Source organism: Cervus canadensis, chromosome 14 (genome assembly GCF_019320065.1).
Source record: "Cervus canadensis isolate Bull #8, Minnesota chromosome 14, ASM1932006v1, whole genome shotgun sequence".
NCBI classification, from domain to species: domain Eukaryota; kingdom Metazoa; phylum Chordata; class Mammalia; order Artiodactyla; family Cervidae; genus Cervus; species Cervus canadensis.
Genome location: NC_057399.1, coordinates 54,246,321 through 54,273,253, shown reverse-complemented (window position 1 = coordinate 54,273,253; position 26,933 = coordinate 54,246,321). Strand labels below are relative to the sequence as shown.

General features: G+C 38.6%; 2 protein-coding genes across 3 annotated transcripts; one reads left to right on the top strand and one right to left on the bottom strand.

Moving 5' to 3' along the window:
- Positions 1–8: 8 nt before the first annotated feature.
- Positions 9–26,933, top strand: C9orf72 (C9orf72-SMCR8 complex subunit). Of its 2 annotated transcripts, none has more exons than XM_043486978.1 (11): positions 9–143; positions 5,990–6,477; positions 7,715–7,774; positions 13,857–13,952; positions 14,705–14,769; positions 16,023–16,095; positions 17,796–17,912; positions 20,679–20,914; positions 23,673–23,730; positions 24,725–24,834; positions 24,940–26,933. In XM_043486978.1, the coding sequence occupies exons 2-11, from the start codon at positions 6,034–6,036 to the stop codon at positions 25,124–25,126; spliced, it is 1,446 nt and encodes a 481-aa protein (XP_043342913.1). In that variant the 5' UTR covers positions 9–143; positions 5,990–6,033; the 3' UTR covers positions 25,127–26,933. The 2 variants fall into 2 exon arrangements, with proteins under 2 accessions (XP_043342913.1, XP_043342914.1); XM_043486979.1 differs by lacking the exon at positions 9–143 and adding an exon at positions 5,795–5,887.
- On the bottom strand, positions 19,026–19,676 carry LOC122453127 (GTP-binding nuclear protein Ran-like). Its single transcript, XM_043486980.1, has one exon. It carries the CDS (start codon positions 19,674–19,676, stop codon positions 19,026–19,028), a length of 651 nt encoding a protein of 216 aa, XP_043342915.1.

Sequence of the window (26,933 nt, the reverse complement as noted above, 5' to 3'; positions counted from 1 at the left end):
TGACCGTGGCGTGAAACCAGTTCGGGGACGCGACGCGCACGTGGGCGGGGCCGGGGGCGGGGCCAGAGCCGCGGGGGCGGGGCTGCGGTTGCGGTCCATTTGCCCGCGGCGGCGGCGGCGAAGCAGCAGGCGGTGGCGAGTAGGTGAGTGAGAAGCCGGCGTGTAGGTGGCTGTTTGGGCTTCGGTGGCGGGGATCGGGCGACGGCGGCGGTGGAGGCTCTCCCAGGGCTTGGCTCCGCGGGTGTTCTTTTTACTCCCTTCTCCCATGACCGAAAGCGGGCGTCGGGTTCTCCAGCCCGGCGACTAGTGCAGTTGCCTGCATCCGGGCCCGGACTTCCCGGCAGCGGCGGTGCAGAGATAGGGGCTTAGGGTTCCGTCCCCTTTTCTGCTTTCCCGCCCGCAGTCCCCGAGCTGGCTCCTTCCCGGGGTCCTGGCGTGAGATCCGAAGAGATCGATCCGTCGGATCCCTGTGCAGCGGGCTCGAGGGGAAGGATCCTCGGGCACCAAGAGGCCTGGCCCGGGGAAGGCCAGAGGGCTGGAGGCGCGCGGCTGCTCCGGACCGAGTCGGGGTCCGAGAGAGGGTGAAGCGGGATGGGGTGGGCTGGGATAAAACTACTGGCCTACAGAATTGTCTCGGTTTCGAGGTTTCTAAGGATTGCTGATGTCCTGGAATTTGGGGCGGTAGTTCTAGACTGGGTTTTTTGCTCCCGTTCTGTGGTTCGTGACCTGTTTACTTCTCTTCTCCGAGATTGCACAGACTTAAAGGAAGTGACCATTATGATTTGGGCATCCGTTGACTGATGGTATCAGTTGCAGAAAGAAGTGCCCTGATTACGCGTCTGCTTTGACCACACAGGGTCTGACTGGCCCTGGTGCTCTCCATCAAGCTTCTGTATTCAGGAGACTGGGAGGTCATGCACTTGCCCGAGAGAGGTGGCCCTTTCCGAAACAATGGAGATTGTTAGGCTTTAGTGAGAAGAGTCTGACTGTGGCCAGTGGATAAATTCCGATTCAGACTGTTCTCATCTTTCTTGTGATCCAAAGCAGGCGGGGGGAGGGGGGGGGGGTCAATCCATCTGGCATTTAAATTTGTACAAAGAGATTGGAAAATACTGTTATATCTTAACTGATGATCTTAGACGTTGGAAAACTTTTAAATTGATGTGAACGTCACAGAAGCAGGAATATAATATATGGGAAATTAATAGCCTGGAGTCAGAATACTTGAAATACGATGGTGTTATGTGACACAGATAGTATTGTCGGCACCTTGTCAGTCTAGGAAAGCCCTGAATCAGTTGGAAACTAACATGATGAATGTACTCTGTGAAACAAAAACAAGAGACGTGATAGATTGTGCACTAGGCCGGTAGTAACCTGCCCCAGGGAACAATTACATAGGAGCTAAAGGGTTTTTTCCCCCCACCTTATAAAGTTGATAAAATAGTGTCGTTTTTTTGTTGTTGTTTTTCTACTGGCTCTGTTAGCAATCCAAATTAATTTTCAGAGAAAGAAAAAACCAAAGACTTCTATCTTTCAAGACTGCCCTGGGGCTCTGTTTTAATTAAGTAATTCTAAGGAGTAGTAGGTTAGCCCGCCTGTTTGAGAAACTGGAGCTGTTGAGAGATGGTCAGATAGGGCTATGGTGAACTACACCTCTGAGTCTTGGAAAGTGTTGCAAACTCTTTTTTATCTGGCATTACAAGGAGTTCAGTGTCAATAAAATCTGTCTGGGCAGGTCCTATTTTGGAAGGCGGGCTATTTTATTAGGACCCTGCTTCTCTTAGGGTTGTGTTGTGTGTGTGCATGTGCGTGCTCAGTCACTCAGCTGTGTCTGACACTATGACCCCGTGGACTGTAGCCCCAGGCTCCTCTCTCCATGGAATTTACCAGACTAGAATACGGGGGTGGGTTGCCATTTCTCCATCCAGGGGGTCTTCCCACCCCAGGGATTGAACCCAAGTCTCTTGAGTCTCCTGCATTGCCAGACAGCTTCTTTACCACCGCGCCATCTAGGAAGCCCTCTCTTAGGATTGTGAAGTCTCTCGGTCGTGTCCGACTCTTTGTGACCCCATGGACTGTAGCCTACTAGGCTGCTTCATCCATGGGATTTTCCTGGCAAGGGTACTGGAGTGGGTTGCCATTTCCTTCTCCAGGGGATCTTCCCAACCCAGGGATCAAACCCAGGTCTCCAGCATTGCAGGCAGACACTTTACCCTCTCTTGGGATTGGGAGGTAATAAACAGACAGCATGATTATGAGAAGTGTGGGCCTAATGATGGTTGAGTTCTTCTTTACAACAGCAGTAAGGGCCAACCAACTTTCTAAATATCAATCAGAGAAGAGATGGCTGATTTTTAGCAGAGGTTTAAAAAAAGCAAAACTTTAAAACTACCCCTGGGCTAACAATTTTAACATGTGGTAATTAATCTTTATGTCTGCATGTGTTGGATTATTTTCAGCAAGTATATTACGTACACCCTCATGAACCTGTTCTTTGTTTACAGGAGTGTGGCAAGCCACTGTGTCACCCAATTTGGATCCTGGCTTACCTCAAAACTTTTGTTTCATAACTGTCTGGTGTAGCCAGCAGTACATGTAAAAAGATATATTGATGAAAGACTCTTGATTTCAAGCGATTTCTGTATATATGGATTTTCTTTACCAAAGATGATGACTTTAACTGTTAGTAAATTCATTTTACTGCTCTTTAACTATACTTCTCTGTGACTTTAATTTCTTAAGTTATTTCTGCTAGTAGGATTTAAAGCTAAACAATTCAGCATAATCTTCATCCTTTATTTTCTTTCTGATGATACTAGCAGTAAGATTGAACGTAGTTAGTGGCCTATAATAGAACAGTTTTCACAATTAGGTAAAAGGTTGTGCTGTAATCTAACCAGATTTTGTTCCAGGGCTCAATTCCACTTAAGGAAGTGTTTTTTATTTTCAATACAATGATGAAATGTTTGAGTGGCAGTATTGCCTTTATGATTATTCACCTTTTTTATCCAAAAAGGAAGAACAAAAGAATATGTTACAGTATACTTGTATGGGTCTGTGTTTACTTAATGCATCTCCTTGGCCTCTAAAGTTTGCTGTTATTAATTACCTTAGCATCATTACAGTTTCTATTCAAATTATATTCCTATATTCTGTCATTGTAAAGTATTTAAATGGTATCTGTAACAGTGTATTTTTTTTTTTTTTTCCTAACTGAGTCATGTGGCCTACAGGATCTTAGTTCCCTGACCAGGGATTGAACCCACGCTCCCTGCATTGGGAGCATGGTGTCCTAATCACTGGACCACCAGGGAAGTCCCAACAGTGGATATTTTAAGCAAGCTATACAACTTATACTGAGTGTAATTCTAAAGTCTATTAAATTGATACAGCACATTTAAAAATGTGAATATTTCCTAAATGAATTTCTAAAATAAAAAATACACAAGAACTGTCTTTGCGTTAAACCATTTCTGCACATACTTAGAGTAAGGCATTTTGCCAAACGCTGTATATCTATTCTTGACATCATGATAAAAGTGCTCATACAACACTCTAAAATTAGAGTATTTTATTTTTTGCTTTTCATCAGTCTCTGAGCTCTCCTGACAAGGTGTAGAAAAAGTTCTTTATTTGAAGTAAAATGGTTTACTTTGACATGAATTTAGTTATAGATCAAATCTTATTTCTAAAGCAATCATACAGGCAAAGATAGATATATCATAGCTCACCTATTAACTACTATCCTTTACTATTAGGTAAGACTTCCCTGGTGGCTCAGACGGTTAAAGCGTCTGCCTGCAATGCAGGAGACCTGGGTTTGATCCCTGGGTCGGGGAGATCCCCTGGAGAAGGAAATGGCAACCCACTCCAGTACTCTTGCCTGGAAAATCCCATGGATGGACAAAGGAGCCTGGCGTACTGCAGTCCATGGGGGTCTCAAAGAGTCGGACACGACTGAGTGACTTCACTTTCACTTTTACCATTATAATGAATAGATTCCACAATTTTAGACTTGCCTAAATAAAATTGGCACTGAATATGCATTCAGTGCATATTCAATTTTAATATTAGACAGGAATGATTCATTTTGCATTCATACCTCATTGAATGTACAGTGTTAGAGTGATTCATTGGAATGGGTTAAGATGTCAAAATGGCAACCCACTCCAGTGTTCTTGCCTGGAGAATCCCAGGGACAGGGGAGCCTGGTGGTCTGCCGTCTGTGGGGTCGCCCAGAGTCGGACACGACTGAAGTGACTTAGCAGCAGCAGCAAGATGCCGAAGAGACCTGGATTCTAGTGTGGTTCAGTGACCTTGGGCAGTTCACTCTTCTCTATTTTCTCAGTAGATTGAAAGGGCCCATCCAACCATTTAGTTAGTCCTCTACGTGTTTTAAATAATTAAAGCTTTTTTTTACTTCAGCCATTTAGTGTAGAAGCTTCTTTGTAATGATAAAATGCCATACTGCTTTCTTGAATAGCATATTAAATATATTTCTTATTTCTTGAACAGCATATTAAATATACTTACCTCACTTTAAACACCTGTGTTTGGCTTTAGTACCCTTGATGGCCAAAGAGTATGTTGAGAATAATCATGTGTGTTGTGTTTCCTCGTTTTCTCGTATGGTTCCAGATTGTTGTGGTCTTATAATCTTTTGTCTTTCTTTTCTCTCTGCCCCCCCGGCCCTTAGCAGCTTTTAAGGTTTTCTACTGCCAGGTATGGACTGCCGTAACAAAGTACCACAAACTGGGTGATGTAAATATGATAAAACTGTATCCTGTCTCAATTCTGAAAGCTAGAAGCCCAAAATGAGTGGTTGGCAGAGGCATGCTCCTCTGAAGACTCCAGAAAAGAATCTTTGCCTCTTTGTAGCTTCTGGTAGTTACCAGCACACACACCTTAGCTTGCAGCCACATCACCCCAGTTTATTTTCATCTTCACATGGCCCTGTTTCTGTCTGCACGTCTCCAAAGCTTTCTCTCCTTGTCAGGACACCAGCCATTGTATTAGGACCACCCTGATCCAATACCACCTCATCCTAACTTGATTACACTTGTTTCTAAGTAAGCTCACAGGGGGTAGGACAGTCCAGCCCACGGCAGGTGCCATGGTCTCTTGGTGAGCCTTCCCTTTCCCAGTTGGCTTCTCTTTAATTCCTATGGGTCAGGAACCAAATAGCCAATCATATTAGAATTGCAAATAGGCTGGCTACCCAGAAACAGTGAGGATCTATACAATGAGCTTTAGTATATAATATTTCATAGTAATGTTCAAAGGCTTTTTTTAAGGTCATTATTTCAGATTTCTAAGTGTGTATCCTGATTATAAGTGTTAATTTACTACTGTGTATCATGAAATTATCATCACATCAGCAAACACTTAATGTGCACCTGTCATGCATAGTAGAAGACATGCTTTCACATCTTTTTGACTGGAGAGGAGAAAACCACATATATCTAAATCATTTAAGTTTTTTTTTTTTTTAACCTTAGAGTGCACTTTTTTTTTTTAATTGAAGTATAGTTGGTTTACAGTGTTATACAGTGTGTACAGCACATGGATATATCCACTCTTTAGGTTATTTTCCCAGATAGGTCATTGCAGAGTATCGAGAAGAGTTTCCCGTGTTACGCAGCAGGTCCTTATTAGTTATCCATTTTAAACAGAGTAGTGTGTATATATCAGTGGGCTTCCCAGGTGGCTCAATGGTAAAGACTCTGCCTACCAACGCAGGAGATGTGAGTTTGATCCCTGGGTTGGGAAGATCCCCTGGAGGAGGAAATGGCAACCTGCTCCAGTATTCTTCCCTGGAGAATCCCATGGACAGAGGAGCCTGGCGGGCTGCAGTCCACGGGATCACAAACAGACGGACATGACAGTATGCACACACGTGTATATATCAATACCAACAGTTGTGTTTTTGATGGATGACTTTTAAAATCGCTGAACTTGATCACTGGTCTTGTATGTCATTGTCCAGGTATCCCTGGAGCTTTCAGATAATGTGACAGTTGGGATGCAGTGATGTCGACCCTCTGCCCACCACCATCTCCAGCTGTTGCCAAGACAGAGATTGCTTTAAGTGGTGAATCCCCTTTATTGGCAGCGACCTTCGCTTACTGGGACAATATTCTTGGTCCCAGAGTAAGGCACATCTGGGCTCCAAAGACAGAACAGGTACTTCTCAGCGACGGAGAAATAACTTTTCTTGCCAACCATACCCTCAACGGAGAAATCCTTCGAAATGCAGAGAGTGGGGCAATAGACGTGAAGTTCTTTGTCTTATCTGAGAAAGGAGTAATTATTGTTTCGTTAATCTTCGACGGAAACTGGAATGGGGATAGGAGCACCTATGGACTATCGATTATACTTCCCCAGACAGAGCTGAGCTTCTACCTCCCACTTCACAGAGTGTGTGTGGATAGATTAACTCACATTATCCGGAAAGGAAGGATATGGATGCATAAGGTGAGTGGGTTTGGAACTTATTAAGCATGCTAACCTAGCCACTGAAAGTTTACCTTCCAATACATTTATTTCTGGCTTCTTAGGTGGCTCAGTGGTAAGAGCCCGCCTGCCAATGCAAGAGACTGGATTCAATCCCTGGGTGGGGAAGATCTCCTGGAGAAGGAAATGGCATCCCACTCTAGTAATTCCATGGTCAGAGGAGCCTCTCAGGCTACAGTCCATGAGGTCACAAAGAATCAGACACAACTGAGTAGGCATGCAAGCACATTTATATGTAATTTTTAGAAATTGTATACAGTTAACTTCAAACAGGAGCTATTATTAGCTTCTACCATATTAGGTACAAATCAATCTAGGCTTATATTTGTCGTTTCTAACCCTGGAAGGTAGGAGATGATGGCTCCACATTGTAAACAGAAAACCAAAGCTTAGAGAAATTAAGAAACATAAGCTTCCGAGTCTGGATTTGTCTTGCAACATGTTTGACTCTGAAAGCTTGTTTTTGCATTGCATGACCCTGTCTTTCACTCACTGTGTATAGTGTAAGCAGTTTAGGACAATTGTTTCATAAGCCTTTGCCCATATAACCTTTGGTCCCTTTAAGTTCTTTGCCAAGTTCCCAAATTTTTAAAATTAAAAAGTTGGACCAAATGGTATTCAGAAGATATTCCTTTCGATATTGTGACTTGAGCTAGAGGAAATTATTGTTATCACCTAAATCCTATAGTTTAATATATAGTGATATTTATATTTCCATATACTGTAATTCTGACACATGAGAAGAACAAATTTCATTCTTTCTGCTTTGCAGTTTGATACTAATATGGAAATCCAACTATGTTTCAAGGTGTACCTCCTTAATTCTCACGTATATAAAAATAATTTAAAATCTAGCTCTGTATTCCCTAGATTCATCTTCATCTTATCCAGTTTGAAGAGTACAAATCACTACTTTCTTTTGTGAAACTTTGCAGATGTTACATTGACTGTTTTTCTGTCAAATTACATTTTTAACTGCAGACGAAAAGGGTGTTATTTTATTTCGTATTGTCTATGAGAGCATGGATTTGTTGGGTGCTTCCCACCCACCCCTCTTTTTTTGACCCTAAAGTGGAAAGTATTTTTCCCATGAATTAAATTACCCAGGAAGATGTCTGCCATTTAACTGTATTGTGGAAAATAAACAAGTATTTAAAGGTTGTGGTTTATTAATTTTAATGAATTTTCTCTTGCTCAGGAGAGGCAAGAAAATGTCCAGAAAATCGTCTTGGAAGGCACAGAGAGAATGGAAGATCAGGTAAGGTGCAGATTTCTCATCCCCGGACACAGCCAGACCCACCACTGAGGGCTGTATAAAGCTAACGGGTGCTTCTGTTAAACTTCCCTGGTGTCTCAGATGGTAAAGAGTCTACCTGCAATGCAGGAGACCTGGGTTCAATCCCTGGGTTGAGAAGATTCCCTGCAGACATTATTAGTTTGACAGAGCAAGCCTAAATGCGAACAGAATCTTTATGGAGATAAATGGAATAACCTGGATGAAAACTTCCGTATCTTAGACCTGAAGAGTTAAATAAATAAAGGATAATAAGAGCTGCATCTACAAATTAATATTTTGCTACCTTTTTTCCATTTGCATAGGATAAGTTTTGGACAAGTTGCGCATAGTAAAAATTTTAAGTGCTATGTATTAGATTATTTTTTAAAGGTGTTGCTTCTTAAGTATTTCCACAGAAGTAGTTGTAGCAGGAGAGTGAGTACCCCTAAGATATCTGGGAGTACACACACAGGTCTAGGCATAATACTTCTTTGAAGTCTCAATTGTATCTTTAAAACTCTTGCAATGTTTTTTAATTGGAGGATAATTGCTTTACAGTCTTGTGGCAGTCTCTGCTGTACATGAACCAGGCATAAGTTTGAATTTGTATACATCCCATCCCTCTTAAGCCTCCCTCCCCGCCCCACTGCACCCTTCTAACAGCACCAGGGAAGGCTCCCTGTGTTACACACCAGCTTCCCACTACCTATCGATTTTACACATGATAGTGTGTGTCTGTGTCAATGCTCCTTTCTCAATCTAAACCTCATGCAGTTTACATTTTATTCCGTGATATATCTATTTGTTTTACTATTACGGTTTGCCATTAGTATTCCTTACCTTCTTACTATTCTGGCTTCTGGTGGTATCAAGTCTCCAGGAAAACATCTCATGTTTATCCCATGGCTTTGAATATCCTTAGGGAGCAGGCACCAGGGTTTGAGAAGCGTGATTGCAAGGGTATAGCTTCCGTCATGGAAATTAATTACAAAGCATTTCAACCCAGGGCAGAGATTTTCTGAAGGGAGATCTTCCCCCAGGGAAAGGGTTCTCTGCTTTTACTCTCATCGCCTCTGGCCACCCTCGTTGCTCCTCTGAAAACTCCAGTGTAAACAAGCCGCCTCTCTGGTTCTCTTTGGGGTGCCTGAGGCAAATGGTATTTTAAACAATAACTTTTTCTACAAATTTGTCAGGATATAGGAACATAAACAAGGCAAATACAAAATGCTATAAAATGACCTTCTTTACAAAATTTATATGTTTATACTTTTGTAACATTTACAAAAGTCAGAAGGAGGCAGATATGGGGAAAGTTCTAAGACTTAACAAGAAAATGTTTCCCTTCATTCAGAGAAGCCTGGCTTTCCTTGCAGGCAGTAAGAAGTGTGCCCAGGAAGGCGGTGACTTTCACCAGCCTCTGGATGTACCTTCTACTTACGGAGGAACTAGTAGAGTTATGTCAACATGATGAAATTTAGAACCCAGTAAAATTCTACGTTTTCTGGGATTTTTTTCAAACCAGAAATCTGTGCTTATAAAGTTGACAGCTATTAACGTTAAGGTTATTTCTCTTCTAAGCCCTCTTAAAAATGTCATCCTCCCCTTTCTGTGTCAGGAGGAAATTATACTTGGGCTTCCTTGGTGGCACAGATGGTAAAGAATCTGCCTGCAATGCGGGAGAACTGGGTTCGACCCCTGGGTTGGGAAGATCCCCTGGAGGAGGGCATGGCAACCCACTCCAGTATTCTTGCCTGGAGAAGCCCACAGAGGAGCCTGGTGGGCTACATACAGTCCATGGGGTCACAAAGAGTCAGACATGACTGAGCGACCAACCACACACATAGTTGAACAAACAGGAGGTTTTTAAAGGGGAACTTTGCTGCTGAGAAATTCAAGACATTTTAGAGCCTCTTCTGTGTTCAGCCATCTAGTATTTGCTGTTGTTAAGCTTCAGTGAGGATCTCCGTTTGCTTATGATGATAAATGTCTGAGATGCTGTGTATAAATAGTATATATGCCTACACCATGGGGTCGAAAAGAGTCGGACACCACTGAGCGACTGGACTGAGCTGAAAGGGAAGGTATGTGCTCAGTCGCTCAGTCGTGTCCCACTCTTTGCGACCCCATGGACTGTAACCCACCAGGCTCCTCTGTCCATGGGGATGCTCCAGGCAAGAATACTGGAGTGGGTTGCCTTGCCCTCCTGCAGGAGATCTTCCCAACCCAGGATCAAACCCAGGCCTCCCCCACTGCAGGCGAATACTTACCGTCTGAGCCACAAAGGAAGCCCAAGAAGACTAGACTGGGTGGCCCATCCCTTCTCCAGGGCATCTTCCCAACCCAGGAATCGAACCAGGGTCTCCTGCATTGCACGTGGATTCTCTACCAGCTCAGCTACCAGGGAAGCCCCAAAGGGACGGTATTCTCCCATAATTATCCTTTCTGAAAAGGAGTCACCTGATAATTGAGTTCTTGCAAATCTCACATCATGTGGTTACAGTGACTTTATTTTGAGCAGTAAATACTATTTGATGATGATATCTAGTCTAAAACAAGTTTAATCATGCTAGTTTTAGATGCTTGTAGCTGTCATAATGATAAAATTATTTTACAAGAAAGCAAATTTAACACAAGGTCAATCATTAGTCTTTTTGAATTACATGTGTTGATTGTTGGAATTATAAACTTGAGATTTAAAAAATAACTTTAAAAAGAAAAAGCAATGAAGGTTTTATATTCATAGGTTACTACAGGATGGAATTTTTTTTATAATAAAACATCCTGAGTGATACAAGGGGGCCTATGACAGGATACCGTATCCAGAGGCAACATCATATTTAAATTCTAAAGCAACTTAACATGATATGGGGCCTTGAAAACTAGGTTAAGTCACTCAAAAAAAGGACTGGTCGTAGGAATGCAGAGTTTCTACTTTAAATATGCGTGTAAGGAGCCTCAGTTCAGTTCAGTCGCTCAGTCGTATCTGACTCTTTGCGACCCCATGGACTGCAGCATGCCAGGCCTCCCTGTCCATCACCAACTCCCAGAGCTTGCTCAAACTCATGTCCGTCAAGTCAATGATGCCATCCAACCATCTGATCCTCTGTCGTCCCTGTCTCCTCCTGCCTTCAATCTTTCCCAGCATCTGGATCTTTTCCAGTGAGTCAGTTCTTCACATCAGGTGGCCAAAGTATTGGAGTTTCTGCTTCAGCATCAGTCCTTCCAATGAATATTCAGGACTGATTTCCTTTAGGATTGACTGGTTGGATCTCCTTGCAGTCCAAGGGACTCTCAAGAGTCTCCTCCTACATCACAGTTCAAAAGCATCAGTTCTTTGGCACTCATCTTTCTTTATAGTCTAACTCTCACATTCGTACATGACTACTGGAAAAATGATAGCTTTGACTAGACTGACCTTTGTCTGCAAAGTAATGTCTCTGCTTTTTAATATGCTCTCTAGGTTGGTCATAACTTTTCTTTCAAGGAACAAGCATCTTTTAATTTCATGGCTGCAATCACCATCTGCAGTGATTTGGGAGCCCAGAAAAATAAAGTCTCTCACTATTTCCATTGTTTCCCCATCTGTTTGCCATGAAGTGATGGGACCGGATGCCATGATCTTAGTTTTCTTAATGTTGAGTTTTAAGCCAACTTTTTCACTGTCCTCTTTCACTTTCATCAAGAGGCTCTTTCGTTCTTCTTCACTTTCTGCCATAAGGGTGGTGTCATCTGCATATCTGAGGTTATTGATATTTCTCCCAGAAATCTGGATTCCAGCTTGTGCTTGGTCCAGCCCGTCATTTTGCATGATATACTCTGCATATAAGTTAAATAAGCAGGGTGACAATATACGTCCTTGACATACTCCTTTCCCGATTTGGAACCAGTCTGTTGTTCCATGACCAGTTCTAACTGTTGCTTCTTGACCCGCATACAGATTTCTCAGGAGGCAGGTCAGGTGGTCTGTTACTCTCATCTCTTTAAGACTTTTCCACAGTTTGTTGTGATCCACACAGTCAAAGGCTTTGGCAGAGTCAGTAAAGCAAAAATAGATGTTTTTCTGGAATTCTCTTGCTTTTTCTCTGATTCAACAGATGTTGGCCATTTGGTCTCTGGTTCCTCTGCCTTTTCTAAAACCAGCTTGAACATCTGGAAGTTCACCGTTCATGTACTGTTGAAGCCTGGCTTGGAGGATGTTGAGTATTACTTTGCTAGTGTGTGAGATGCATAATTGTGCAATAGTTTGAACATTCTTTGGCATTGCCTTTCTTTGGGATTAGTATGAAAACTGACCTTTTCCAGTCCTGTGGCCACTGCTGAGTTTTCCGAAGTTGCTGGCATATTGAGTGCAGCACTTTCACATCATCATCTTTTAAGATTTGAAATACCTCAACTGGAATTCCATCACCTCCACTAGCTTTGTTCGTAGTGATGCTTCCTAAAGCCCACTTGACTTTGAATTCCAGGATGTCTGGCTCTAGGTGAGTGATCTCACCATCATGATTTTCTGAGTCGTAAAGATCTCTCTTGTACTCTGTGTATTCTTGCCACCTCTTCTTAATATCTTCTGCTTCTGTTAGGTCCATACTATTTCTGTTTATTGTGGCCATCTTTGCATGAAATATTCCCTTGGTATCTCTAATTTTCTTGAAGAGGTATCTAGTCTTTCCCATTCTGTTGTTTTCCTCTATTTCTTTGCATTGATCACTTAGGAAAGTCTTCTCTCTCCTTGCTCTTCTTTGGAACGCTGCATTCAGATGGGTATATCTTTCCTTTTCTCCTTTGCCTTTAGCTTCTCTTCTTATCTCAGCTATTTGTAAGGCCCTGTCAGACAACCATTTTGCCTTTTTGCATTTCTTTTTCTTGGGGATGGTCTTGATCACTGCCTCCTATACAATGTCACAAACCTCCATCCATAGTTCTTCAGGCACTCTGTCTATCAGATCTAATCCCTTGAATCTGTTTGTTACTTCCACTGTATAATCATAAGGAATTTGATTTAGGTCATATCTGAATAGTCTAGTGGTTTTCCCTACTTTCTTCAATTTAATGTAAGGAGTTTAAATATAATCATTTCATGAAATGTGAATGAGGGGATAAGCTTTGTTCTTAGATTGATCTTAATTATGTGATTTTAAAAACATGTTTAGCTAAAAACTTATAGACATATGACAATTTCATCTGCCTCTGTAAAAGTTTGTGATTTCAAGATGGGCAAAACATTTTGCAGGAGTAACGGTGGCAATGAATACGTGCGGGAGCCACCCGTAGTTGAGGCACTTCACACATGCGGTGTTCTCTATTGAGTTTTCAACTTCATTCTATAAACTGCAGATTTTAAAATTACATTTTTGAGATGTAAGCAGTCATAGTATAACCTTGAAAGAACACTAAAGGAAACTTGTCTTCTTTACTGATTCTTAAAAATACATGCTATGACTTTGATTTGGGTAGATTATACCTTATTATGAATATAGAGATTGAGTATTGACTCAAACTTTACTACTGAGTTGTCTACTGAGAATTTTAAAGCCTTTTTACGCTTGTCTTTCCCCATTTTTAATATAAAATGCGTCGATGATCTTTGATTAACAACAGTTCTTATATCTCACAATAAAATTGCAAAGGAGATTCTTTCTAAATTTGGTGTGCTGATTTAATTATTGCATGTAAATGATAAACCAATGATTCCATTCTGACTAAAAAAAATTATTCCTGGAAGAATGAAAAGGAGTTTTAAATAGCACATAAGACTTTTAGAAATAGAAAGGTTTGGGAGTAGACACTGTTTGAGGCTGTGTTTGAATGTATGTCCTCAGGTGCTCAGTCGTGTCTTGACTCTTAGCGACCCCATGGACTGTAGCCCACCAGGCTCCTCTGTCCATGGGATTTTCCAGGCAGGAATACTGGAGTGGGTTGCCATTTCCTCCTCCAGGTGTTTGAATGAGTTATCAAGTATTTCTGTTAAAGGGTGTTATTCTTTGCTTTCCGTTTTTGATTTGTTATTGCCAACTTCCTCCTATATTGTGTGATTTTCTTCACTTCATTTTACTTTTTTGTGCAGGGTCAGAGTATTATTCCAATGCTTACTGGAGAAGTCATTCCTGTAATGGAACTGCTTTCATCTATGAAATCACACAGTGTTCCTGAAGAAATAGATGTAAGTCCTCAGTTGTCATGTTAAATCGGAGCAATGGTACCATTTATTAATTCCCCTAAGTTATATTACTATTACATATATTAGTAATGTTCTAATTTTAGTAGTACACGTTTTTATCATACATATCATTCAGATGAATTATGAGCCACTTTAACAAACACATTTAAAATCCTGAATTTAATGGCCAAGCAGAGACTTTTTGGTTAGTAATAGTAGTTACGATAAATTTATTTAGTTAAATTGTCCACTTTTATATTTCCTAGAAGTATGAGAATTTCAGACCTTAGAGAGTCAATCAGTGTTTAGTGCAGTACTTTTTGTAAGAAAGCAGTGTACAGATCACTAGCTGCTAATGGAAGTTCCCTTATCTTCACTAGTGTGATTTCCTTAATCGCTCATTTGTTGAGGACATTAAGAATTACACACTATAGACGTGAAGAGAAATCTTTAGGCAACTAATTTAGCCGCTTCCTGACTTTGTAATTAAGATTTGTTTCCTGATTGTGGCAGCTCAGAAGAGGAAGTAGTTCTTGTAAAAACGGCTGCTTAACCTGTCTCACCAGCTCGCGCGTCATTTGTTCTGCAGGTTTCCATCGGTGACACAGATTGTTTTGTGGGGATTTGTGATGCTCAGAAATGAGGGCAATGTGTCATATTAAACCTAGACTTCAGAAAACTTATGTATTAAAATTTCATTTCAGCGTTTTGTTAACAGCCAGAATATTCTTTTTTTTCCTTTTGGTGCATTTTAGATAGCTGATACGGTTCTCAATGATGATGACATTGGTGACAGTTGCCATGAAGGCTTTCTTCTCAAGTAAGAATGTTGTTTCTTTTCATAAAAGCTGGATGAAGCAGGTGCAGATCTTATGCTCGCCTGTGACAAGATTGGGAAGGAAGGGAATAATAAGAGAATGCCTAACTAGATTATTCTAGGGTCAGCAAGGCACGATTGAGTTATTGCTTAGCTTTGCGTTGCTTCTTTACTTATTACATACCTATGATGCATTTGATGCGACTCTTTTTAATATTTAAGGAAGCTGAGTTTCCCAAGTGTCTAGATGAGAATTCTTGGACCCTTGTCTGGTTCTGGTTTCTTGTTTTTCTTCTCATTAAAGAACGCTTTCTAATTAAGTTGTTATACTTAGGCCTAGAAAAGAAAATTCTCCTATTTGTACCGATCCTTTCCTTGTCACAGTAGATTTTAGAGTGTGAGCTCTAAAATCAGGCATCCTGGCTTGCTGCTGTGTATCCCTGAGCAAGCTACGTGAGCTTTTCCTCATCTATAAAATGGGACAATATTACCTACTTCATAGGAATGTTGTAAGATTGAGTGAGATGAATCGTATTGGGCATTTAAAAGTGCATGGCACATATGGGCACATAATAATAGCAAATAGCTAACACTTTCTGTTTATTTATTCTAAGAAAAATGATAACAATGATAATGGCCAGTATTTATTGAATGCTTGCATGTTAGTCCCCTAAGTGCTCTGCCTGCGTTTATAATCTCATCTTCTGCTTGAGTGTTTCTTTACAATTACAGATTATCATGAAATTTTGTTTTAAAAAATGAGGAATGAAAGGATAAAGTCCTTGCTTTTATGTCTGCAGTCTTCTCCTGTAGGCTCATGATGGGGTCTTAAAGGCCTGTGTTTAACCTCAAAGCCTTACATGGCTGGAATCAGAAGCGCTTTAGTCCTGATTCTGCTCAGTGTCAGCCACTCATGATGTTATTTTTAACATCATGTTAAAATGATGTTATTTTTTAACATTTAACTTTAAACAAACCACTTTAACCTCTTTATACCGCAGTTTCTTCCACTATAAAACAGTGATATTTTACTAACTGCATTGTTTTAAGGTTCAGATAGAATCTGTGAAAGGCATGTGGTGGAAAATGCAGAGTACTATAGAAATAAAAGATGGCATTATGATCAAAACTTTGGTGTCCATCATTTAAAGCTATTCAAAGTTTTTTGAAGTTCACTTGTCTTTTTTTTTTTTAGTTTGTGAAATTATTTTACAGTCAACACTTTTTTAATCCTTTTTTTTTTTTTCAATTCACAGTGCTATCAGCTCACACTTGCAAACTTGTGGCTGCTCTGTTGTAGTAGGTAGCAGTGCAGAGAAAGTAAATAAGGTAATTTATTTTGTAATCCAGCAAATGATCTGATTTTTTAATACTGCTAATGTATGTGGATTGTTATTTAAAGGTTAGGTTGCAATCAAGATGATCTTATAATATTAGGAAGCAATGTAATCTGACCAAATTACTGGGACACCCTATGGCAAAAATAAGTTTAAAGTAAACTATCTGAAAAGGAAGTCATTTATCAATTTCATCATGAAAATTTATAAATACTAGTCTCAGTATTGTATAAATGGTTTTGAGAATATTTTAAAATCAGATGTTTTTAAAAATATTTATCTTCTATTTCCTGATGTTATCTTTAATGTATATGAAGATAGCCATGTTCTTTTGGTACTAATTCCAAAGAAATGGTATCTCATCATTCATCTTGATTTCATTACCTTGCTTTTCCCTCTAAGTCTTTTCCTTTTAGGGAACTATTGCTAGTAAGTGGTCATTGGAGGTTTTATGGCAACATTTGTGACCACCTCCTTTAGTGCTGTATGAGAATCCATGAACCTTTCCAAACATTAGGTAGTAAACTAAGGGGTTTTTGTACTTTTCTTCACTGATCAGTAATTGGAAAGAGATAAGTGTATGTAGCTTATCAATTTAAGCAAACCTAATTTTTCAGGTTTTACACAAGAAGTATGTTAGGAATGATTATTTGCTTGACAAATAATTTCAAAATTTTTTTTTTCTGTGATAAGCTTCCCTGTAGACTTACCCAACCCTTGATTTACCAAAATTATATTTCTGATATAACCATTTATGACAGATTAACTTACCTGTTATTATATTATATCTAGTGGTTTATTATTATCTCTGCTGCCCCAAGAAGGTGGCTTTCAGTTCGTGTCCTACAAAGCTTTCAGGTTCCATTACCCTTCCCAGTTGCTTCTTGGGAAGAAAAAGCCTCTATGGTTGGGGTTCTATATTTTACAAACATTTTTCTTATCTACCATCCTCTTTTAGCTTAATAGCTTCTCTTTTATCTTTTTAATTTGAGGGGGAAAAATCACTAGTTTAAAAACCACTATTTTAATGTAAAAACTTTGAATATAATCTGAATTCTGAGATAGTTACATGGCTTTTTATTTTTTCCTAATAGATCTATGATCAAATCTTGTCAGAATGATAGGTTTCTAAACCCCAACCAAATGGATTGCTTATTTCAAATTAAATTTGATAGAATTAATTCTTACTCTATTCAAGGATTTAGAAACTCTTTGATATTCATTGTGATGAGATTTCACATATGGAACTTTTAAACAGAAGATATAATTCTGCCTAATTTAACTGCATTTAGTTTTCTCATCCAAATTATTGCTGGGTGGCTATGTAATCAATAATTATATTAGGTCATTATTTCCTCATAGAAGATTAGGAATAAGGTTTCCATGGTAAAATAAGTTTGAGAAAGTCTGCATCTTGTATCAGTTACCTAGAGAGTCACAGTGTGTATTCAAATAGTAATGGTTTTGAGATACCATACAGTTAACTTTACTAACATTTTCCAAGCTTATTTGTTATTAGTTAAGCAACAGCTGTTATATCCCATAAACTATTCCAGGTTACTGAGAAATACTTATTTCTCAGAATAGGTTTTATTGAAAGCAACACCTGAAATTTCTATTCAGGTCTCTTTCCTAAGCAAACTAGTGGCCTTTTTATCCATATTTTAATGCTAAAATATTTTCATTTTACAGATAGTAAGAACATTATGCCTTTTTCTGACTCCAGCAGAGAGAAAATGCTCCAGATTGTGTGAAGCAGAATCATCATTTAAATACGAGTCAGGGCTCTTTGTACAAGGCCTACTAAAGGTACAGTTTCCATTTATCACAAGTGAAACCAACTCTTTTAAAATCATGTTTGAGATTCTTTATAAATATATGTTGAACATTAGCATTTAATGTGTCTTGTGTTTGTATGGTAAGGAGATGATATGCTTTTCACAGGTCTGAGCATGGAGTGTATATCTTATAAATTTATAGTTTGTGTCAGTAAAACATCACAGAATAGCTTTGTGTTTCTATTTGGTTTCCCATACCTGTCTGGTCTCAGGATTTTTTTTTTTTTTTAATGTGCTTGAATCAGTTTACACAACTAAAATGGGAACATTTCTTATTTACTGAACAGATTTGAATTTTTGTGTTACCATTTTATGTTTTATGTAGCACATTCATTTACTGAAAAGAAAATGTTAAGCTGCTTCCTATCTTAAAAAAGTGTATAGGATTTGAGTGGTTTCTGTATATCAGTGTGTATGTATATATAAGAAAAAATTTATTTTATATTTTTTCTTTATTGAGTCTGATTTTCAAGGAGCAAAACAGATAAATATAAATTAATAATTATTTTCAATAATTATGGGAAATCCTTACTCGCTTTATTGAATCTATTATTGATGTTTCAATTATCATCAGAGATATGAAGAAGTAGATTTCCTAATGATTATGTGAGTCTCTCAGAGTGATTGCTTTCTTGAGGATATAGGCATGGTAAAATGAAAGAAAAAATACTAAAAATTGTTGCAAGTAAAAATTATATTCAGCTTTTACATTTTCTTTTTTTTTTTTGATATTTGAAATACAACTTTATTCTGATTCTAAATGAAAAGGAATGGGAATGACAGTAACAAACAAGATTCCACCTCTCAATATTGTCATGTGACTACATCAGTCTTATATTTGAAACTCAAGGAGGAAACAACTGTGTTCCAAAACACCTAAATATGCAGGTCCAAAAAATGAAGGTATTTTTTTTTTTAAGTGCCACATTCACTCCAAAGCCCATCCATCTCCTTCAGCATCCAAAGATTAAGCACATGTTCTGCTTAGCTATATAATAAAGTGGCAAACACGCTGCACCATGGACATCACAGGACAGTTGCCTATAAAACTAGACTTCTGACGCTGGGCCCCAGCTTCACTTTCTCACAAGTCATCATCTTCATCCGAGAGAGCAGTTGTCTGTGCAACCTCTAAATCGTGCTCATACTGTGCGGCCAAGGCTGGGTCCATGACCACCTCTGGCGGGGCAAGAGCAGGCATGGCGACAGACTCCAAGTTAGAGTCTCCAATCAATTTTCTAGCAAGCCAAAAGAAGGGCTTTTCAAAGTTGTAGTTACTTTTGGCAGAAATGTCATAGCACTGAAGATTCTTCTTTCGGTGGAAGACAATTGACTTTGCCTTAACCTTTCTGTCCCTAATATCCACTTTGTTGCCACACAACACAGTTGGGATGTTCTCACACACTCGTACCAGATCTCTATGCCAGTTAGGCACATTCTTATAAGTAACTCTTGATGTTACGTCAAACATTATAATGGCACGCTGAGCTTGTATATAATAGTCATCTCTCAGTCCACCAAATTTCTCCTGACCAGCTGTATCCCATACATTGAACTTAATAGGTCCTCTGTTGGTATGGAACACAAGAGGATGGACCTCCACACCCAAGGTAGTTACATACTTCTTCTCAAATTCACCAGTCAGATGACGCTTCACGAATGTAGTTTTTCCAGTACCACCATCACCAACCAAAACAAGTTTGAACTGAGCTTGGGGCTCTCCTTGGGCAGCCATCGCAATGTTACTTCCAGAAGCGTCTCCGCGCCCATCTGACTCCAGCTTTTACATTTTCAATAGTATGCTTGCTCTGAGCTCAGAATAATATTGTTTAAATATAGAAACTACTTAAGGGAAACTCATTTTTTATTTGATATGTACAGATCTGAAAATTAGAACTTATCCTATCAAAGGCATAATGAGGTACTTGGTACTTTTATTTCCTCAGCATCTTCTCACTTATTGTATAATCTTATCCATTAAAGGGACCTATACCAAATGCATAGCAGAGAATTTGAAACTACAATTTAATGAAAACATGTTTGTTAAGAATTTTCCATGCAAGTTTAAATTGTATAGCCGTTTAGAGCATACTTTGATATTATAACAGTAGGTACTTGTTATTTGGCAACTGACTACCCAACTGACTATACCTGCAAAGAAGTATACTTACTATAAAAAATGCATTTTCAACTGATACTTAACATATGAATAACCAAGAATATAAAAAGTCACTTGTAATCTCATAATCCATTGAATAACCCCTATTAATATTTGGCATATATCTTTCTGGTCTTTTTCTTCTTCTGTATTTTTTTCATATCTTCCCCTTTCCCCGCCAGAAAATTAGATTATACTCTTCATGTTTTAAGCTCCTTTTTTCACAATATAGTATGAACATCTTTCAGTATCAACACATAAACATTGGCAACTTAATTTTTAGCAGCTAAACAATAAATTACTTTTATTTTATTCAATTACTTTTATTTTATTTTATTCATTTTATTCAAATGAATAAATACTTATTTCCCTTTTTGGGTGCTCAAGTTGCTTCTGATGTTTTACTATTTAATCCAGTGCTATAACACACACGTCACTCAAACTTGACACACAACCATGATTCATCTTCTGGGATAAATTTCTAGAGCTGAACTTGCTAAGTGAAAGCCAGTTTTTTAAATTAAAAGATAATCTTCCTATCTTTTGGTGTAAAAGACAGTTTTCTCTTCATCCTGACAGGATTCGACCGGAAGCTTTGTGCTTCCCTTCCGGCAAGTCATGTACGCGCCTTACCCCAGCACACACATCGATGTGGACGTCAACGCCGTCAAGCAGATGCCGCCCTGTCACGAGCACATTTACAATCAGCGTAGATACATGCGCTCAGAGCTGGCAGCGTTCTGGCGAGCCACTTCAGAAGAAGACGTGGCTCAGGACACCTTCATCTACACAGATGAAAGCTTTACCCCCGACTTGTACGTCATGCCCTGCTTTCCGATGTTGTCATTGAGCAGTATTAGCAAACTGTCTTTCATGAGTAGAAACACACAATCCAGTGTTTAAAAGGGAAGGCATATATTAATTATGCTCGAAGAAATCTTTGGTGAATCAAGCATTTTTTTCTTCAATGTCTATTTTTCTTAGTATGATTGTGTTTGCCATAAGCTAAGTTAGATTAGTCCTTAAAAATAAGTACTTAAGTACTTAATTAACAGATATCCACTGAGCCCCTAGTTACAAGGTGCTAAGGTTTGTTGTTGTTCAGTCGCCGAGTCCTGTCCGACTCTTTGCCACCCCACGGACTGCAGCACGCCAGGCCTCCCCTGTCCCTCACCAGCTCCTGGAGTTCACCCAAGTCCATGTCCATTGAATCAGTGATGTTGTGGTTAATGGTGGCCACCCAGACAGCCCCAGACCCAGGTCCTTCCATTGCTTATAGACTAGTGTATAAAGGTCATTAAGAAGCTTATGTATTGACTAAACCAAGGAGGTATTGCTAAGTCTTTCTTTCCCTTGATATATATAAATATAAAATACAGCAAAACTGTGAAAATACATTAATAGAGCATTCTTTTATATTCTCTTGTATTGTGTTATTCATTTCTTACCATAAGGTCTGATCGGTAAATTAACAGAGAAAGTAATGATAATAAAATGTTGAATGTGGACCCAATTAAGGAAAAAATAAAAAAGAAATCTGAACTGTAAAACACTTAAATAACTGAAAAAAACACTGAAATCAGGGAAATAAATTGTTGTATACAATCATGGTTCTCTATACCCGGCATATAGAATGTGCTCGGTAAATACTGACTAGTAAATAATCCAGGTGTGAGTGGATAGGGCAGCAGTAAAATTGGAGCAAGCAACCCTATCCTGTGTCTTACAGAAGAATTTTGAGCTGAGGCAACAGACTTGGGAAGCGCCAGTAGTCAGAGATCAGGTGCTGCCCACAAGCATAGCAAAGGAACACCGTGTCCTAGGAATCCCGTCTCATGTGTCTCTAGGTTCAGAAAGATGGCTTCATCAGGAACCAGCTCTTCCTGGCTGTCCATTTTTTCTGTTTTTTTGGTAGGTTGCTGGAGAGCTCTTTCAGGGGAATTTGGTGAACTTTATCTGAAGTTCTGGAATTTTTTTTTTAGAGGAGATACATGTATGGTTTTAATATTTCTTACTCATTTTAGCCAGTTGTGTTGGCTTCGCTGATTTGACAAACTTTGATGAGCCACCTGTTCTTGTTTGCTGATCATAACAAAGAATGTCATGAACTTTGAAAAATTGTTCTCAGCTGTTAATTTTCTAAACATAAAATTATCCAAAAAATAATATTTTCAAACTCTAGATCGATGTATTATTCACTTTTATGTTTTATGGACATATTTTACTTTTCAGTTTATTTTAAGCAATATTACTTAATTTTAAGATGTTTTAAATTTTAACTCTTAAAAATAATTTCACTCACTGCCTAAACATGAAAAATCAGTCACTGAATATACTCTTTTTATGACACTTTGCTTCATCTAATTCCCTTTTGACCAAGACAATCAAATTATAAAGTGTTCAGAACACTAGACTTAAATAGCTAAATTCTCTCTCCAAAGCCAGAAAATGGGTGCTGTCAGTATCCACACTGGCCACCAGTTGAACAGCCAGTAATTGTGAAATGCTGATTTTTCTTTCCCCTTTTCTGAGTTTCCTTCTTCTGTAGTAGGGAACACCCAATTCTCTAAAACTAGGAAGTTTTAGGTACTTTGCTATTTACATCTGCACACACATCTCTTTCTTGCTATTTCTATCAGGTATATGATGATCCCTACTATTTTGTTTCTTTTCAGTTAAAAATTGCTTACCTTAGTAAATGTTGTTTTACCCCTCTGACTTGAGTATAGCCTAGTATCCCAGTAAAGTCCTTAGCGAAGTAGAAGGCAGGAAAAGGGAAGGAAGAAGAGAAAGATCAAAGGGGGTTGGGACCTGGGAAATAGATAGTCTTTTTAAAGTGCCTACAATATCCTAAGTTGTATGGTAGATGAACATTATCTCAGGTGTGAACTGGAACTTAATTTCTGACTCTGCTCATTGCCGACGTAGCTAACATTTTCTTAGGTAGCTGATTGATGTTCCTCACCAGATGATGGGCTGGTGGATGCAAACCCAGTGGGCAAGATGTTGGAGATAATCATCTGTGTGTGTTCCTTATTCCCACTTGAATGTTTCCTAACATTCATCCTCTTACTTTTTTTCTTCCGAAACTGCTTATTAGGAGTTATTAGTACATGAAGTTAACCTTTTATGTTGTTTTGGTTTTTAATGGTATTGGTGTATATTTATTTTTGTTGCTGTTTTATGTTTTCGAGATGGCAGGAATTGGTAGTTGCATTTACCAATTGCCTAAGGCTCTCAATATTTTTTTATAAGGTGAGGTATTACAATACATTGATAGATACGTACATACCCTTCCTGGGACTGCTTACAATATTAAAAAGAAAATAATTACATTGTGGCCTGACAGACTCCAGTAATAGATAGATAAATGTATCCTTGAGTTAAAATGAGTGTATTAATCTATTTTATTGTATTTCCAAATCTATTTGTTGTATTTTATTGTATTTATTTATGTAATTCTTATAAATATGTTTATAATCCCATTTCGAATAATTTAGTTTGGTTGGTGTGAGAGGTTGTGGAAAACAGCTTTGTATAGCCATGTCAACATTTGGTCTGTTTTCTTCGTAGGAATATTTTTCAAGATGTCTTACATAGAGACACTCTTGTGAAAGCCTTCCTGGATCAGGTAAGTGTTAAACCTGAGATTGTCAGAGTGAATGATATGACATGTGTTCTGTTTCAATATATCCCACAATGCCTATAGAATTAGCTCCTTTTGCAGTTTTATCTCTTGATTTTTCTAAAGTGTCAAAATTATTTTTCTGCTGAATTATTTGTGGAAAGTAGTTTGTATGTTAACAATTGAAGATGCAGCATCCCCCAGTTTAAATAATAACTTCTAAGCACTAATTTATAACCCAAGGATGTTTTCTTTTAGTGAAGGGACGTTTTGTACAAATGTTGTGTATTTGCCTTAATTAAGCAAAAAATGTTTTTAAGACTTACTTAAATGATAGCATCCTTACTGTCTCGTTTCTTTGTAAAAGATCTATGTTTTAAAGAAAATTTTAGATTATATGGGTCTTATGTCTTAAAATAGAGGGACTTTGTTATGATATCACTCTAAGGATCAGGCCAGGAAACAGTTGTCATAGATGTAGCTTTGAAATAATATAATCCTTGTTAACTAGAAATTTTGGATCCAGGTCTGTGTGATCTGTGACATATTTGCAAAGTTCAGGGATAATTCAAAGTCATGTAATTCCATGCTTCCCAAGCAGAAATAAAATTGTTCTACCACTACCCATGCACCCCCACCCCTCAAAATAGAAAAATATGAATATCTCAAAACCATAGTGTAAGCACAGCCCAACCTCTAGGAGCTCCAGTTTTATTTGAAGATGTGGGCAGAGAAAAGCCAAAGTAACACAACCAGAAGTAACCTATATCATGATTTTTAATAAAAATAAATATGGTTGTAGTCTAAAGTAGAAGGACAATTTTGAGTCCATTCTTTAAGAGGAAGCAGAACTGTCAGACCGCTCCAGTATGTCCATCTATGGATGATTGGGGAGAGCTGCTCAAACGTGGGTTACCTGCCAGGCACTACCAGCAGAACCATGCTGTGGATAAGCAGAACGGGAGCAAAATATTTATGAGCATGCTTCATTTTCCTGCAGGTCTTTCATTTGAAACCCGGTCTCTCTCTCAGGAGTACTTTCCTTGCGCAATTTCTGCTCGTCCTTCACAGAAAAGCCTTGACGCTAATAAAATATATAGAAGATGATACGTAAGTCAGTTTCCTCCATGGAAGAAGAACCTTCATTAATTGCTTTCATTTTGTCCCCTTTGGACCTTTTCTATCTTATAATTTCTCTTATATCATTATTTGTAGGCAGAAGGGGAAAAAGCCCTTTAAATCGCTTCGGAACCTGAAGATAGACCTTGATTTAACAGCAGAGGGCGATCTTAACATAATAATGGCTCTGGCTGAGAAAATTAAGCCAGGCCTCCACTCCTTTATCTTTGGAAGACCTTTCTATACCAGTGTCCAAGAACGAGATGTTCTAATGACGTTTTAAATGTGTAAGCTGTTAAGAATGTTTCGTCACAATCATAATTGCTGCTAAAGTAGGTCGGTGATGCTGGGAAAGGTGACTCCCTCGGGTCATGCTCTAGAGCCCTACTTAGCAATGGCAGTTAGTTACACTACAGTTGTCAAAAAAGTTTGTAAGGGATGTCAGGGGTACAGTTAAAATAAATGCACCTTTTCCTGGATGTGCTGTCTTAGGAGACACACTTATTATGTTTACAATTATAGTAAATAGTATTGCTGTCTTTGAAAGATGTAGGATATAAACTTGACCACAACTGCTGTTTTTTGAAACTTAACAATTCATGGTTTACAAGCATCAGAGTGATATCTGAGTTAGCTTTCACAGGCATAAGACTAGTTGACTTTCCATTTCTTGATGTTCCTTGGTATGTGGGATTACTGTAGTACTTTTACAATCAGCTACAAACCAGAGTATTTAGATTCTTTCAGCTCCACAGAAGGAAGGTAGCTTGAACATAGATTAAGTTTTAGAAAGAAAATATTGCTCAAGCATACATGTTACTGAAATCAATTTTAAGATCCTACTTTGCAGACGTACTCCTCGGCATTCAGTCTGGGTAGAAACGTCAGGCACTATGTATAGTCCCGATGATGGTGAACCACAGTCAGCGTGTTTTTTTCTGTTTGTTTGTTGAGCTCTGTCACAGAAAATACAGAGAATTGGATTTTAATGTTTCCATAGTTATTGCCAACTTTTCCAGTTACTTTTCATTATTTTTGAGCCAAACTGAAATGTGTACCTCCTGTGCCTTTTTTTTTCCCCTTGGAAAATGTAATCACTTGGAAGAAGTTCAGATTTCCCTAGTCACTCATTTTTATCTTGTTTTCCTCTTGTATAGTCTTGCTCTGATTTAGTAATCATTATAACTCAGATTATTAAATGGAATAGAAAAATACTCACTAGTAAGATTTCTTTTCAAGAACGAGAATAATATTGTCTTCCTTAAATTTCTGCCCATGTTTTTGGAGTTGTTGCCATGTCTCTTTGCCTTCATCATACAAGGACTAGCAGGAGAAACTTTACTGACCTGCTGTTTTTACTAGGTGCTACTTTGGCAGAACTAAGTGGTCAATTTCTTTTGTTTCCTTCCTGTGTTTGGACCATTGTGCTAGCTATAAAATACCCAATTAACCTAATTCTGTGCTAAAACAGTATTGACAAAACAATATACACAAGCATAAAATATAGTTTTATTTAAAACTGTGGAAATAACATAAAAGGGAAAGATATGTATAAGAAAGGGAGAAAAGTGATAGAGCCCCTCCACCCTTGCCCACCGAATTTCACCAGAACCAACATAGGTCCTACCAACCTTTCCCATCACTAACAGGAAAGGTGTAGAAGTTTTAGACACACACTCAAGTTTTAGACACACTGAACCTGATGAGGGACACTATGGCTCAGTCATGAAACCGTGTACAGATACCACCTTGTTGAACCCCGTATTCAGTGCTGTTTACTTGCTAGAATATTTAAGTGCTAATTATTTTCTTTTGCTCATTTATTGTACTGTTGTTTGGGATGCAAGTTGTACAGTGAAATAAGTTATTGAAGCATGTGTGCACATTGTTATATGTCTTTCCTCCTAGATGGAGAATTTTGAATAAAATGTCTGAAATTTTGTCTCTCTCAGTTATTTGCTCAGAAAAGCAGTGCTATATTGAACGTCTGATTGACTTCCTTCTTAGCTGACAATCATGGTGTATCTAAACAACCTTTATTTTACTGATATTCTCTTTTGAAAGAAAATATATTAAAAGGTTCTATATGA